The sequence below is a fragment of the Indicator indicator genome, chromosome 11, assembly GCF_027791375.1.
Source record: "Indicator indicator isolate 239-I01 chromosome 11, UM_Iind_1.1, whole genome shotgun sequence".
NCBI lineage: Eukaryota > Metazoa > Chordata > Aves > Piciformes > Indicatoridae > Indicator > Indicator indicator.
This window is the reverse complement of record NC_072020.1, coordinates 21,242,847-21,260,332: the sequence shown is the minus strand read 5'-3', so window position 1 is coordinate 21,260,332 and position 17,486 is coordinate 21,242,847. Positions and strand designations below refer to the sequence as shown.

General features: G+C 37.1%; 1 protein-coding gene across 1 annotated transcript in view; it reads left to right on the top strand.

The window, feature by feature from the left end:
* THSD7A (thrombospondin type 1 domain containing 7A) overlaps positions 1 to 17,486 on the top strand; it is a 200,559-nt gene that overhangs the window by 114,982 nt on the left and 68,091 nt on the right. The window contains exons 8-9 of the mRNA XM_054384872.1: positions 10,178 to 10,369; positions 17,222 to 17,456. Coding sequence (XP_054240847.1) covers positions 10,178 to 10,369; positions 17,222 to 17,456 — 427 coding nt within the window. The remainder of the gene's footprint in view (positions 1 to 10,177; positions 10,370 to 17,221; positions 17,457 to 17,486) is intronic.

The window sequence follows — 17,486 nt, the reverse complement described above, 5'->3', positions numbered from 1 at the left end:
CAAATCCACGTCTTTTCAATCCTTTTCTTACCCATGTTTGAATTAAAACTTCAAATATTTCTAAAGTCTGACAAAGGAAATTTTTTTCCCACTGTTAAATGCAATAGAGTTTCTGTTACATTTTACACACAAATGGAGATAGTATTTTTTATTTTATATTTAAAGTTGTACTTTTATATCTTTTTGTCACTACGTTTGTGGCTTGATAAAAAGTTCACAAGAATGTATAGTTAATCTCAGAATCATCTGTAGCTTTTTAAGGTGAGTTAGTGCTTTTGCCAAAAGTGCTTAGAGATAGTGTGAATTTTCAAGTGATCTCATCCTCCAGATTCTCATTGTGTTTTGTCTCCTTCTAGCTCTGCCAGCACTTTTGTGCTCCCTTCTCCATTCTGCTTAAAATGGCCTATTGGTCTGACATATTGATCCCACTTGGTCCCATGACTAATATTGATTTTGTCCTCGATGGGACTGTAGCCTATCATCAAACTTACTTTTTCTTTCATATCAAGATAATGTTTGATTGGCTTATTTGACATTAGAAGGCAACTGTGCTTGGTTATGATCAATACATGTGTATTCTCTGTTCCTTATCATTCTCAGTAAGACTACATTAGCAAATGAACCATGAAAATGCTTCAACTACCTGTCAAGCAGTAGGAGAGTCTTACTCCTGTTGTTAGGCAATGTGTAGGTACTCTCACGGGTTTTTTATTAGAAATATTGGACTACTGTGGACTACTATGGTGTAAAGTTAAAATATAGGAGATTTTCAGCTGAAGGCATATGTCTCAGTTTTTGTTTACTTTGTCTCTTCTGTATGGTGACACTTAGGAAAGTGGATGAAAATGAACTGCAAAAATATTTTCAGTTCAGCTATATTAAACACGTATATGAATCTTCTTATTCAGAATTAAGGTGGCCTTAATTCTATTTGTTAAGAATTTTGTCTTTCATTCTGAATAAGGATAACCATACACAGTGTTAGTACAGTTTAACTAATCTCCTTCAAAGTCCCATTTTAATTAATTTGGATGAATTCTTCAGTATTCCTCTTTAGATCAGTCTCTTCAACTGGTACTCACATTAATAGTTCAGATACAGCCTCTTTCATGCTGGTGGGTATTCAAGTGGTATTAGAATTAGCAGAAATTCAGAGGAGGTATCATCTGCAAGAAGAGTTTGCCGTGAGTTTTTGATGTCTAACACAAAGTTTGCAGTCAGTAACTTACAGTGTTGTGTCAGAGATAAAAAGGTGGTTACTTTTTAAGCCATAGTTAGCGTTGTAAGATGCCCTCAGTGTTCCTCTCTGTGTACTGAAGGAACTCACTGCATGTGTGTGTGTGTGTATATATAACTTTTTTTTTTTTTTTAGACTGGGAGGTTCACTGGTAACCAAGTGATCTCTGTATGCTTGGGGGAGCTGTTAGTGTGGGTGCCATTGCCACTACCACTTAAAAATTTAAGTAAAATGCAGGCAGAGTGGAAAACCTTTTTCCTTATTTTCTGGGTGAAATGCATGTGACTTAGTTTTTCAGCCTGAGTAAATCTAGCAAAAAATACTGCAAGATAAGAGAGAGGATAAAGGAATAAGAGAAAAAGTTTGGAAGTGGATACCCCAAAATGTTATTGTTAAGATGACAAATAGAACAGAGTTTCTTCCACGTTCCTCATTCTTACCAAGTGAAGAGTTCAAACAGTATGTACAAGTTTGCAATTCAATGGCAAAAAAAAAAAAAAAAAAGCTGGTTTCTTTATTTTTTAACCCCAGATGCATACTTCAGGTTACTATATATTTCTAAGGTAACAAAGTTATGGAATATTATTTTTTAATTCTGTTGCTTAATCTGGCCTTCCTGCATATGTGACAGATGACACTGATTTTACATAAAAAAAAATATTATTTGGATAAAGAAATACTATTCTATTCCTTTCCCTGTTATTACTTGCCTCTGTCAAATTTAGGCTGTATTACATGTCTGTAATCCTGATAGATGACTCTAATATAAATGGAGGAACACATGTTGTTGCATTACTAAAGATAAAAATGGGATTACTGGAGGCATTAGTATTGTATCTGAAGGTGTGAGTTCATTATTTTTAACCAGTTACATCCAAAGATGATGTTTCCCATTGGAAACAATTTTAGAAGGAAATACACATTTTAAAAATGTTTTTAATTTTTATTAAGTGGCCAGAGTCATGCTTCTTTTAGTAAGGAACAGACTGTATAATACTACTTGAAATTGTGCAGTAAGACCAAACCAGTAAATTTTCACACACAAATCACCAAATGAAACAGCTTCCCATCCTAGCGTGCTTTCATATCATTAAACTATTAGGCCAACTTTCTTTCATTTTTGCATAATGAACAGATGTGAGAAATTGGTGTGTTTGTCTTCATTGAAATCAGTGCTGTTTCTGCTTAGGCTTCTTAGAAGAAAATTACTTCACGAATATTAACCATCAACTAATTAAGACGTACTTAATTAAATGCAAATGCTACTTAGCAAAAGCAATTGAGAGAAAGGCATATGATTAGGGAATTAGCAACTGATTTAACACACGGAGCTACTAGCTAGGCACCTAAGCAATGGAAAGGAATACAGAAACTTCACTTGATAAGGAATAATACAAGGGAAAAATACCCCATTTTCCCTATTGTGTTTGTTGAAAAACTTTGCAATCAATGAAGCGGGATATATTCAGACTATAAATTGTAGGTTAATGTTGCTTTATGTTCAATAATTAGGTTAAGAATTAGTCAAAATACTGAAAATTTATCCATCAAATTCATGCTGAGAGAATTTTTTGACAGCTGGTCATTCAGGAGCTGGAACAGAAAAGTTACCTAGGAGGTAACACAGTGTTGCTACTGTTTCCAAGGTCACTGCTACTTTACTAAATTAAAACCTACTCCCACAGCCTTTGGAACAGGTAGGAATAAACACTGTCAAGATGTTATGAAGCCTGCTAGGATTAGTGAAACATTTAAAGTTTCCTAATGTCTGTCAAAGTATGTGTTATATGGAATACTGAACTGATTCAAGGGCAAAAATTGGTCTATTAGATCTTTTAGATCCTGTTGCACACACTGCTTTGTTTTTCCTCTCAAAATACTTGAGATTGTTGGGCTACACAGGGTGGTAAATGGTGAATTGCATGTAAATATTATTGTTTCATTTTCTGTAGCTTATTTGATTGGATTTTCAGAGATTAACTTCTAAGTTCTCCCTGCTGAAAAATCTGGGTCAGCCTTTCACAGTTGTGTATGCATTTTAATTAGAGACGTGTGCTATGAGAAAGACAGCTTTCCTCAGAGAGTTCCTCTTGTAGAAGGGGGAAAAAAAAAAGCACAAGCAAACAACAAAACAAATAGAACTGCAAAAAAATTTCAGCCATGGTATGAGACTGAATTTCCAATCAGCAGTTCTGATTGGAAATTCAAAGCGAGATAAGGAGCTTTGAGAAAAACAGATCACAAGTGCCTCATTATGCAAAAGGGCAGAAGTTCATAGATTCATACAACAGGTTGGAAGAGACCTTAAAGATCATCCAGTTCCAACTCCCCTGCCATGGGCAGGGACACCTTCCACTAGGCTGGGTTGCTCAAGGCTTCATCCACCCTGGCCTTGAACACCTCCAGGGAGGGGACATTCATGACCTCCCTGGCAACTTGTTTCTCACTGCCCTCACTGTAAAGAATTTCCCTTCCTCCAGCTTAAAGCCACTTCCTCTCATTCTATCACTAGAAGCCTTTGTAAAAAGTCCCTTCCTAGCTTTCTTGTGGGTCCCCGGAAGGCCACTTTAAGGTCTCCCTGGAGCCTTCTTTTCTCCAGCTTGAACAGCCCCATCTCTCACAGCCTGTCCCTGTAGGGGAGATTCCCCAGCCCTCTGATCAAATTTGTGGCTCTCCTCTGGACCTGCTCTAGCAGTTCTATGTCTGTCTTATGCCGGGGGCACCAGAACTGGACACAGTACTCCAGGTGGGGTCTCATGAGAGCAGATTAGAGGGGAAGAATCACCTCTCTCATCCTGCTGGTCACACTTCTTTTGATAAAGCCCAGGACATGGTTGCCTTCTGGACTGCAAGCATGCATTTCTGGTTCATGTTAAGGTTTTCATCAAGTCTTTTTGAGACTGCTCTTGAGCCACTCCTCACCCAGCCTGTATTTGTGCTTGGGATTGTCCTGACCCAGGTGTAGGACCTTGCCCTTGGCCTTGTTGAACTTCATGAGGTTGGCTTGAGCCCACCTCACAAGCCTGTCCAAGTCCCTCTGGATGGCATGCCTCCCCTCCAGTTTGTCAACCAGACTGCACAGCTTGGTGTCATCCACAAAGGAAAGTATTATAGGTCCCCTCTTTTCCCAATCCATAGTTCAAAATGTAGTTCTCTGCATTTTTCTGACACACCTTTAGTGCAGCACGGTGGTTTGGAAGGGAAAGTTAATGTGCTGTGATGGTTCATGCTAGACAGGCAGGATTTTTCCTTTTGTGGTCAGCTTTGGTGACTGTAATCGCTTAGTGATTGGGAAAAAAATACAACAGTATTAGAAATGAAAATTATCATGTTAGTTTATCCTGGTGATTGATTGCTGTGTGCTTATTAGCAGACATAAGGTGTCCTATATCTTGGGTTTTGATAAATTGAATAGCTTTCCTGTAACGTGTAGAATTTTCCATTTTGCATTAAACTAATCAACCAATGTGTGGAAAAGGTTATTAGTAATGACAGTCTAGTATAAAACTTCATGTTTGGATAAATGTCTAAGTTTTCTCTTATTTCAATGATTTTCTTTATTATTTTCTTTTTCTTTAGAATAATGACAGTTAAACTCATTAATGCTTTTTCTATGCTATTACAACCTAGTTGTGATGTTCTTGTAACTTTGAGGCAACTAGATTTTTAGACTTTTTTTTTTTTGCTTCTTTTCTGACCCAAGTTATAATTAAACCCAGACATTTAGACACTTCAGAATTATAAGAAACTAATTTTTTTAAAAAGCATTTTCCTCCTTTCTAGGGCAACTGTGTTTATCTATCTACAGGAATAATGGAAAAACTGAAAAATTGTAGCATGTACAAACCTTTTACTGGAGAAGCATAGTCTTTAGTGACTTTGGGTTAAAGCTAGTTCTAGAGAACAAGTCTTCTGAGGAATGGTTGAGGGAACTGGGATTGTTTAGTCTGGAGAAGAGGTAGCTGAGGGGAGGCCTCATTGCTCTCTACAACTACTTGAAAGGAGGTTGTAGTGAGATGGGGACTGGTTTCTTCTCTCTGGTATTAGGTGATAGGATGAGACGAAGTAGCCTGAAATTGTGCCAGGGGAGGTTTAGGTTGGATATTGGGAAAATTTTCTTTACTGAAACAGTGCTCAGGCATTGGAATAGATTGCCCAGGAAGGTGGTGGAGTCACCATCCTTGGAGGTGTTCAAGAAACGTGTGGATATGGCACTTTGGGACATGATTTAATGGCAGTGGTTGATAGTTGGACTTGATGACCTTAGAGGTCTTTCCCAACCAAAACAATTCTTAAGTTCCGTATGCGAAGCAGGACTGGTCACACGCCACAGGTCTGGTTTTACTAAGTTTTGAATATAGGTAGGCATATTCTGATGATCAGAGGACACACAGCAGCTTTAGCTCCTCAGCCATTCTGAGGAGGTCCTTCAGTATATTTGAAGACTGGTGAGGGAGTCAACATAAGGATACATATATGTCCCCCTGTGGAAGGCACGTGTCTGGGAAACTGCATGGGGTTCAAGGTAAAGAGGAGTCCTGTTGGCCGTTTCAGCCTTTGCAACCCACACACTAGGCACTACAATGCTTTCCTGTTGATTATTTTTCTGCACAGGGAAGGAAGGAAACAGTAAATGGCAACCAGCACAGCTCACAATTTGAACATCCTGTGAACTAACTGCATATTTTTCCCCTACAGTGTCTATGCTTAGAGGCATTACTGAAGGCAATCGAATTATAACAAAGCTTTCTTCACCCCCTAGCACTGAGTGCTTTCAAATCCTCAGATTTGTGGTGTTCCTTACCAAGAATTTCGGGTCCCAAGCAGTTATCCAAGGGATGACTTATGTGCCTCCTTTTCAGCTTTACTATGAAGACAAGAAGAGGCATTAGCTGGAGAAATATGTCTATCTATATTCAAATAGATGCCTATAACTGGTATAGTCACCTAGATACAACACAGTATATACACAAATGTACTTCCAAATCATTCAGTGCTTTCAACTGTCAGTCTTTTCCATCATTTTGGGTTTTTTTCATTCTCATTTGAAATGTACAGGTTTACTAACACTTGACTGACATTCTGTAGTTCTCTCTGATCTGTGCTTCTTACAAGCAGACTATCATGTGCAGCTACCAGGAGCCACAAAAAGAAGATATTTGCATAACTGAGCCTCTGTTTGTTTGTTTGTTTCTTGGATTTGCAAATTTGAACACATTCTACTAAGCAGTACAGCGTCTGGAGCCTGAGTTTTAGCATCTAGGCTCAGTGGCTGTTAATTCTTTTATGAATGTTAAAATACCACTGCATGATTTGTTTTAACTACTGTGTGATCTTCCTGTCCTTTAGTGATTACATAGGAATTTAAAAAGTAATTTTCAATGTTAATGTTCCAAGAACTGTCTTGATTTGATCCCATTTATTGTAAATTTATTGCCCATTTTTGGCTTAGTTCATGTGAGGTTATAGTTCAGCCTTTCAGAGACTATAGCTACTTTCCAGGTACAGGGCTGAGATCAGGTTCATTGCCTTATTGCATAGGACTCCAGCAGCATTATTATTTTACGCTGATTTTCTTTTCCCCCAGTTGTTCTCCATGCCTCATTGAACCTTGCAGTGATTTTACTGTTCATTTTAAGGCTTTAAAAAGATTTTGCCCTCTGTTAAGTACTTGCCTTTCCATTTACTACAGGTCAGAATTTGACAGCACTTCTTTACTGTGCACTGAAGCATGCATCATATTAAAAGATGCACAATAAGCACCAGGCTTTCCTTGCCATGTCTTTGTAGTGGTACCAGCTCTGGGAATGCCCCCCCATTGGAAACATCTTAAAGCATTTTACAAGAAACTTAAATATCAGACATGTTTTACAGATGACTAAACAAAACCACAAAGGAATGACGTAATTCAACTATATTAAACACAGAACATAGGTCTTCATAGCATAGCACAACCTTTAGTGTCCTGAACCAAATTTTCCTGGATGCCACATCTGCTTTGTGAACATAATAAAGCAGGAATGATGACTGAACTGAACACAGTCTGATACTTATGAGTTGTTAGCCAGTTCCTTCTGTATGCTATTCATGAGCTACCTCTCCAATCAGTATAAATTTGCCCGTTCGGTAGGGGTTTGGGATTTTTTGGTTGGGTGGTTCAGGAGTTTTTTTGTGGTTGGTTGGTTGTTTTCAAGCAATTAGATAGTTCAGTAGTTGTTCTAGTGTGTGCACATATACTAGAAGGTCTTCATGCCAAGAAGGAGGTTTTTAAGTAGTGACTTGCTTTGCTGATTGATTGTCTAGCTGGATCCAGCATAGCAGTTCAAGAAAGAGATGTGGATTTGAAAGGCTGTCTCCTTGGCACTCTTTACTGATGATACAAATCTGTAAAACCCAGCAAAGATTTAAACAGTTTTTGACATTTTAAATCCTTGAAAAGAAAACCTCTTTTCCCTTCTGACATTTCTACCTACAATAACTCCTTTTATTGTAATCTGCAGAATTTAACCCAAAATGTACACCTTTTTTTTTTTTTTTTTTTTTTTTTTTTAATGTGGACTGTTGAAAGATTCCAAATTCTAATGAACAAATCAACTGGTAAATAGTGAAGTGTTTTCCTGATGGAAATGTTATATTCTGTTTTTATCTTCTTGGTTTTTACTTTGTGTCTTTCTGTGGCTTAAAGTATCTAAGGCCAGGGAACTTTGAGTTGTGTATTTGGAGTTCTGTCTTCAAACCTTGTACAACATAAATATAAGCCTATAAATTTCAAATAAAATATTAGACTACACATGACAAACTGTTTCAAATGGGACTTTTTCTGGTAGCTTTAGTCTTAACATTGGCATTGTTCCCAGTTTATGGCTGAGTGGTTCCTGGTAGTTGACTACACTATGCACTTTAAAGAGGAAGGCAACAAAGGTCAAGTTGTTCATAAAATCATTAGTGAAATGTCAGAAACAATTTAGTCTAAATAAAATATTTCCCTGATGATCAGAAGTACCCATTATAAAACATTCCTTCCAACTGCATGTTTAGAATTCATCAGATAAGCACTGGGCAGTTGACAAAGAGAATTTTTTTCTCTGTAAAAGCAGAAAGAATGAATTTGTTTGAAATATAGACTCTGATGAACTAATTTAACATGATTTCCATTGTGATCCCAAAGTTAGCTTGAAACACGTAGAAGTCTCTCAGCACCCTATTGAGTCTTACCTGGTGACGAAACAATTTAAGAGTAAAGTTCACTCCTTTTCTAGTTTTTATTTTATTCTTTGAAAATAAGTTTGTAGTCTGCTCCTCCATCTTGTCCTTCAACCCAAACATGTTTTTGTTCTGAGGAAAGAGGCAGGAATCCCTCCTGCACTGGTGTCAGGGTGTGATGACCTGTGGTACAAGAGAAGGAGAAATTGATGCAAATACTGAGTCCAGTGAGGGAAGCAGAACTTGATGTGAGAGATCTATGAAGTCTTTGGCAGGGCTTAAGTTTGTATTTTTAATATGAAAAAAATACAGCTATTGAGACTGAACTGATCTCAAAGGTCTTTATAATTCAGATGACTATGACTATTTTAAAAGCATGAGCTGCATGACTTACCTTGGTTTGCACAGCCAAGGCAGATTGATGTTTGCAGCTCTGTTGTACCTAAAGATTTCTGTATGAATAAAATATTTGGCACTGGTTAAAGGGATATATTATTGCATGGATGGCCCTCATCTTTTCCTCTTTTTATAAAGTATTTGGTCATTAATATTTCTGGGACTCATGGTATGTCACTAGTACTAATGTACCTCCTTTGAGGGACTCAGTTTATCAGAGCTTAGTTGAGAACTTTTAAGACTCTGTAAACTTTGAATGACAAAATTGAAGTTTCTGTCTAAATTAGTTCCTGGTGCTTTATGTTACAAGCACATTTTGTAATCATATGATTACTTTTTTTTAATTCTGTATGATAAGAAGGCTGTAATTCTAAAACAGAAAATCCAAATCTCTTCTTCCTCAGTTTATCTTTACATCATCTTTACAAACTGAAGATTATTCTGAGGCTTTTGTCACAGTCAGTGAGACTTACTGATCTCTGAATACATGGCCATTTGTTCATTCCTCACTGAATGGGTATAAACTGATTTGAACAGGAAAACGTTTGTCACCTTATAAAACTAACCATTTCTGGTTAGGATGCTGTTCAGACAGAGTGCTCCCTTACTGAAAACAAAAGAATCCCTGCTACTTAAACACTAGCTAGTATTTCATCAAACAATTTACAGCAGCCTGGATCTTTTTATTATAATGAAATGAAATATAGATGATTATATACATATTGTTATAGTGAAATTAAATGCACTGATATGACAGATTACAAATTCATAGACCTTTTTATACAGCCATGATACACAGAGTGAAGTGTTACTGGAATTCTAAAAAATGAAGATCTTTCAAACGAAACAAGACACTGATCTCAGCTTACTGCAACTCTTCAAATTTTGGTACATAGCTGCAACTGAAAGGATGAACTGTGGGTTAGAAAACTGTCTAATTTGGAAGTTAGGATACCTTTCTCCTTCTCCCACAAATGTGAATGAAGACTAGATGGATGCTGTACATTTCCATGCATATGGTTTTCCATAGATGTATTATGTACTCTGTTATTCATATCAAGATTTTCTGTGGCATCAAATATGTGGTAATAAAATAAAAGCCTCAAGACCACCCAGGCTGGCATTCACTTCAGCAGAATATCAAATTAAAGTAGGTTTAAGCATGTTCTTCTAGAAGCAAGACAGAGGAGACAAGTCATTTTAATAAAAAAAAAAAATCTATTTACCTTGTTTATACAGAAGAACAGAATCTAATTTATTTGTGTGCCCATCTGGACTAGATTGCTCATTTTAAGTTAATTTAACAAATGATAGACTGCTGCTGGCCTTTTTTTTTCCCAGGAGAAGAGGTTGACAGACAGCTGTGCAGAGATGCTATCTACCCAATCCCTGTTGTCTGCGAAGCTCCATGCCCAAAGGACTGTGTGCTCAGCATGTGGTCTGCATGGTCCTCCTGCTCACACACCTGCTCCGGCAAAACCACAGAAGGGAAGCAGATGCGCGCCCGCTCCATTCTGGCATATGCAGGTGAAGGTAAGGTCGCATTCTCTAGCAGGCTCTCATTTGGTTGTGAATTCTCAGCTGGTTTGTAAAGTCAGAGTAATTTCTTGATCAACAGAGATGAATTATTAGGTGGAGTTCTGATTTTTTTAAACGCGGCAAAAATATTTTAATGCTTAGCTGACATTTACTCGTCGTATCTAAAATTTTTTGAAGAGGAGATTTTCTTTTGCTTGTTTCAGTTAATGTTGCTGTTTTTCATTTTGCTTTTATGTATGGTTTTTCTCATTTTCTATTAAAATTAAACAAGTCAAATAATTTATCCTATGAAGACCTCTATGAAAGATATTTATAGAGGATTGTTAGTGACCCTAATTTCGGTCCAATTTGAAAGGATGTAAGTATGAATGGTGTAAAGATAAGGGATTTAATGGGTTCAAATGCTAAGAAGTGGCTTTTGTAGTTTCTCAACTCAGGCTGGCAACTTAATTTTACCGCATTAACATTTTTATTTATAGTAAGACTATGATTTTACCCTACAAATCCTCACTCATATGATTTTCATTCCTGCAAATGGTCCTCATCCATCATCTACAGCAAATGCAAAGAGAAGACATAGCTGGATTACAAACAAGAAGAAGAAATTTTAGTTGTGAGTTCATAGAATCATAGAATGGTAGGGGTTGGAAGGGACCTCTGGTGATCAACTAGTCCAATTCTCCTGCTAAAACAGCTTTGCCTTATGCTTTGAAGATTTTCTGTTTCCTATAATTGTATTTACTTTGGTCTTAACTGTTTTGAGGGGTGATTGAGCAAGTGTACGCTATATGAATGTGGTTCTAAAATGGCTATGTCCAAGTGGTCCAGGGTCCAACTGGTAAAATGTCTGATGCAGTGTTGGGAACAAGGAGATAAAACCACCAAAGCGTACAAGGAAAACTGACAGTAAAGTTATATGCATCCAATATAAAAGGATTATTTAACATTTAAAAATGTTAAGCATTTTAGTACTTCAAGTTAAGATGAAACTAACTAGAAAGTGAAAGCTGCTATGTATGGAAGCAATGAAACAGAATATCTGTTTTGAGAAGTGGAAAAATAAAGGGGCAGACTTCATTGTATACCAAAACATTTCTCTGTTTGCAAACACACAACTTCACTGGTAAAACTATACTGTGTACTTGGCAGAATTTGTGTAATCATGAAAAAAATAAATAAATGTAGCAGAACAGGCACTTTCAGCATTTTCCCTGAAAAAATAAACAGCAACCTTCACTAGAAGTCAGGCAATCAGAACTATACTCATTTTAGTAGGTGATTCAAGTAATAAATTACTTAGATGGATCTATGTAACAAAGTAGAAATGCTCATAAAATAGGAAACAAAATTTGGTTTATGTTTTCACTTATTTTTTAGTGTGTCAAACTGACTTATTTTGAGGGAAACACAGCTACATTTTCATATGATAATTCCAATAAACATGTAGTCATGTACTTCTTTCTTTTCTATGTAGGTTAAGATAATAGATTTTTTTATATGCTTATGCAGTTTTATTGGAGACAGAAATTTAACATCCTGGCAAGCATGGCAAAGAAGCGAAAACCTAAATCACTCTGGAAAATTATTCTGCTTTCTTCTGTTTCTTTTTTAAAAGTACTCATTTTATTACAACTTTGATACATAACACAGCTTAAGATAATTTACAAGGCTGCAGATGGAGCAAAGCAGTTAAGCATAGCCTGGATTTTATGTATGTGAATTTTATTTACATCTGTAGGGCAATGATCAGAACCAGCACTGAGTAATCATGAAGACTGACAGGTCTCTAAACCACACAGATAGTAGTGGAGAGATCCCTAAACCACTCTGAGAAAGCTAACTTCATTACCTAGATGTTGTAGTGTTTCAGCTTTGCTTTGAACCCTGGCCTCTTCACCACGGTGCTTTTTTCAAGGATCCAAGCTTCAATGTCCACCTAGTTTTTAAGAATTTACTCACATCTTGGTCAGCTACTGTGTTCCTTTGACTACAGACTCCAGAGAGTAAAAGTTTATAAAGAGCCTCCAAGGCTTAGCATATTGTTACAACACTAGCTGGAAGGTACTTTTCACCTTTGCTTGTGTTGTATTTAAAATCAGTTTGGCTGTTATTTTTCATGCTTCACTGAAATGAGAGTTGTTATCATCTTTCTCCTCATGTGTCTCTTAACGCCTTTTAGTCATTTGCTGCATGACAAGTAACTGAATGGATTTTCACCTCCAGAAATGCATGACAGGGATCAGTGTTGTTCCCAAAATAAAAAGCACTGATGGTGTAGTTGGTGCTGGGAGGTCATTTTATGTTCTGAGGTCACAGAATATATTCCTGTATCTGAGTGCCTGTGTTCTACTGATACAACAAGGAAGCTCCACATGAACCTTTTTGGGAACATGCAGTTTTCAGTTCTATTCAGAGTTTATAAAAGATGCATATTAGTATTGATGAAGACTCCATAAACATCATATATAACTAAAAATGCCAAGTCTCATACATGTAAGAGCAATAATTCCTTTTACACATTCAAACTGAGTTCTGAAAAAAAAAAAACTATCAGTTCTTCTCAGGTGAACAATCCCACAGATGGTCCCTTTTTGGAGTTTTGAACCTTTCCTTGAACTGTTGGTTTGAGAGACAGACCAGGGTGGGTAAGACATTTCAGAGTCATTCCTGTGTAATACAGCCACGGTGTTTGAAAGTTTTTATTCAGAACACAATAGGGCAAATATATTGTATGTGAATATACACAATTCCTGTGATACCAGTATGGATATTAATTAATGGAAAAAACATGGTGCCAATCTAGGAATAAGGTTAAATTTGACTTCTAAGATGACCTAAGAAGCCCAGGTTTGCTGCCATGAGTTGATCCCATACATTCTCCTCCTAGTCATGGAGAATTGAATCTACAAGCCTGGGAAGATCAAGGCATTGCAGATATTACATACACAAAGAATGCTGCAGCCTCTGAAGGCATCTGAAGTGTTTACCTCTTGGTCATTGGGGTACCTACACATGAACATACCATTGAAATTTTTGAGGGTCTGTAATCATATATGAAACAGGTTCTTCTTTCTGCTTCTTGGATGTCTTCTTGCAGTATTGTCTGTGATTGATCAGTTTCTCTCCTCTTTGAAATAAGAAATGCTATACTCTGTAATTTTCTTTGCTAATGTTGGCAGATGACTGGCCATGATAGAATTAAGATCTTATTTTTCTTTCCAGCTTCATTTTTATTTGATTTTCATTATTTTTAAGTGATTTAATCTGAAACAGAGTTGAAAAAAAAATCCCACTTGCTTCTAGCACTGGGGAAGTAGAATTTTCAGACTTGTGAAGGGCCTGACACCTCCGTTGCGAAGGTGAACCAGGGGAGAGTACATTACTGTGCTTCCCCTTTTGCTCACGAGCCCTTCAGTTCAGATTCATGGCATCTGGGATTCAAATCCTATCCAAGCAAGTATTTGAGGACAGACTTCTTGTCTCCCATGGGTGCACCCTAACTTGTGTCTGGATTTCAAATCCTATCCAAGAAAGGAGATGAGGACAGACTTGTCTGCCATGGGTGCACCCTAGCTCATGTCCTGGCTGATATTATAGAACAGAACTGCTTGATTTGTGTAACTGATACACACCAGGTGTGGAAGCATGCAGAACTGGCACAGGAGATCTGCACCAACAGGGCAGTCTTTGTATGTACTTACCGTGTCTATCCTCAGGTAGCACAGCTGCCTTGAGGAGAGCCCACCTTATTCCTATGGCAAAGAAGGAATCAGTAACACCTCACTCCAGATTTCAAGAGGCACTTCAGCTGCATCTGTTTTCTCACACTTTAAAATTATTTCAGCTGTTTGGTAATGCATAGATAAAATCAGATGCATATGTAAAATGAGTGACATCAAAATGATTAATTAAAGTGATCCTAAATGTTTTTAAAAGTGTTAAGCATTTTGAAATTCAGAAGTTAGTAGCAAGACAGTATCACAAAAAACCAGACCTACAGAATCTAATCTTTGAATACACTAGAGATGTCTTACCTATTCCCAGCTCCAAATCTGACAGAAAAGCAATCTAAGTGTGTAACAATTCTGTGAGAGAATTCAAGGAAACTACCCTCATATCTCTGCTATTCTATGAGTAATATGCAAGTCCCTCTGTAAGGCTAGCCTTTCATTTCCAAGCGTGCTTTGCTTAAGGATCTAAAACTTTTGAGAAATGCTTCAGCTCCAACTGTTTGTTGCACCTTGAAATGATTTTTAGTACTACCAAGCAGTTGTTTACAGTCATCTGAATATGTATGATATGAAATGCATTTAGCGTTGTATGCCCTTTTTCATATATTCTGATGGAATTAAATGTCTGTTTTATTTTTTCTGTGATACTCATGTGTATTTCTGTCAAAGCTGTCCTCCTTTGGTAAAAAACTCTTAAAGTAGAGCAGCACTGATGTTGTTAACCCCATGCAGATATTGTAAAGGGCACCTCTAAACTGCCAGTTTTCCAGCCCTGTCTGCTTTTTCCATATCTGTTTTAGTTTGAGGAAGCACAGGGCATGCTGGTTTCCTGCAGAGAATGTCACACTGATTTATAAATAAGTAGTATGGGGGTTTATTATTTTATATTTTATTTTTATTATTATGAAGACTTCATACTAGAGTTGTTTTATATTTCAGTAATGTTATTTCCACACTTTGTTAATTCCTTACATAGTTTTTTACCTACTGGTTAAATGTGAACAGAACTGGATTCCTGCTGAGCTGCAGATATTCATCCCCCCCCAATGTTTTTCATTGACAAGTCAATGTCAGTCTCATTTTTTTCCCTAAATGTATGTTCTCACGTAGCTGTCAAAACTGAATTAAAGTTGTCACTTTATTCTCAGATGCCTTAGGAGCTGGTGGCTATGGGATCTGTTCCTGGGGAAACATTACTTCCCCCACATACCCCTTTTATTTATGAATTTACTTACATATTTCCCTTGTGTTTCTTTTTCAGCTAACATCAGGCAGAAATAATTAAATTGCTAACCTTTCTTATCTATTCTAAAGTCTCCTTTTTTAACCCTTGCAGTGGGGAAACAAATCTAATCTCATGTGGATCAATTCAAATAATTAGTGACTTTACTATCTTTGATTTTTTTTTTTTTTTTCAAAATACAATCACTTTCCTAATTTCCTTGCATATATTATCTGCTGGTGTTAGCTGGAAGATTTTTTTAATTTCCTGAAAGAAGCTCCTTGCATAACTTTTTAAAAACTTATTTAATAACCACAATTTTGTTTTAAGACTTGGGATTTTATTTCCTTTTTTAAGGAAACATATGGCATATTTTGTGTTAATGGTTTGCATATAGATATACATTCTAAGCAATTCTGATAGACATGAGTTGCATCCATTCTGAGCCCTAAAGTTTGATTCCAGTCATTGTTTAATTACATGTCTCTGGCATGACATCTCAGTTAAAGTGATTTTTCCTGTTCTTTGGTTACATCAGTACTTGTAGCCCAAAGTCAGCAGTTAGAAATATCTCACTGGAAATAATTTGAGGGTTTGGGTTTTGTTCTGTGGTTTCATCAGAATGGCCCTTTCCTCATGTTTGCTGCAGACCTAGACATCTCACAAAACCAAATTCAGGTATAAAGTATTTTCGCCCTTGTGACACTTAAGTTACTTGTGTTGGAGTACTTGAATTATCTATTGTTTCTTTGATTGCATTTAGGTCTTTGTTTAATTTATCTCAACAATAAGTGCTTAAAACCTCTCCCTCCTGCATTTCTGTAGAGCAGGCCCTTGAGTTCATTGTTGGGATTTAAAGGCTAATGTGCTTGGTGTGAGCAGGCATTTCTCTTTTTAGAGAAAAATTGTGTGGCTTATGTGCAGTAACTACTAAAAAGCTCTTCAGTTACCTTTCTTGCTGTTCTTGTCTTTTAGGAAAGACTAAAATGTTATCTATGTTTTCCCTGGCTTTGTATCAGTTGGAGATAGGAGTCCTCTTGTTCCTGTGTAGGCCAGAAATGTTTAAATTAATTCTTAAGCCTATGTTCTGTATGTCTGATAACCCCAGAGATCTAGTAGACATTCTAGAGAGACATGCACCAGAGATCTAGCAGACACATCTCACTAGGGCAAGCCATGTTGTAGCCTATGGGCATGCCTGGCAGGAAGGTCTTGACTGGTGGAAGACTGGGAGACCAGATTAGCTTTGAAGTGCTTGAATATAAGAAACAGAAGATGCTCTCTGAAACTGGACACAACAAAGATGGCATTATCTGAGCTTTCCTTCACAATTATTGACACTTGAATGAATTTTAATCTCAACCTGCAACAGCCTTTGTTATCTCAGTCTGGACCTAAATTGCCAGCTGTGCCATCCTTTTTGGTAATTATGTAACATGGATAAATATCCACTGGGAGCTAGGACAAGAGCTCCAAAATATCTTTTTAATTGATCTGAGAATTAGACATAAACAATGGTCTCTAAACATGTATAACTAAAATATTTAACCATTTCTTCTGCTTGGAGTCTTCATGTGTCCTTAAGTGATCTGTTGCAGCAGCCCCTTTTAGAGAACCCCAAAATAAAAATACTGTAAATTCCTCGAAGCACATGAGTGTTTTAAAGAAGTTGTGATTATTACAGGATTTTGACCACATTTATATTTACTGTCCATGTGCAGGCTGTTCTGTGTAGTCTGTTGACTGAAGTTTGTCAAAGTCAGTATTTGGTATATATAAGGAGGAGGAAAAAGGAACAGCATTTCTTTTTTTGGGTGGTTTTTTTTTTTTTTTTTAATCAAACACTTTTTTTCCTTCCACTGCATGAACTTTTGCCCTGCTTTATTGTTCCAGGAGGAGTACAGTGCCCAAACAGTAGTGCGCTCCAGGAAACACGCAGCTGTAATGAACACTCTTGCACTGTGTATCATTGGCAGACTGGCCCATGGGGACAGTGCATAGAGGACACGTCTGTCTCTGCTTTCAACTCCTCTGCCAGCTGGAATGGGGAGGCCACCTGTTCCATGGGGATGCAGACAAGAAAGGTCATCTGTGTGAGAGTCAACGTGGGACAAGTGGGCCCAAAAAAGTAATGATCTTAAAAAATATCTTCATGCTG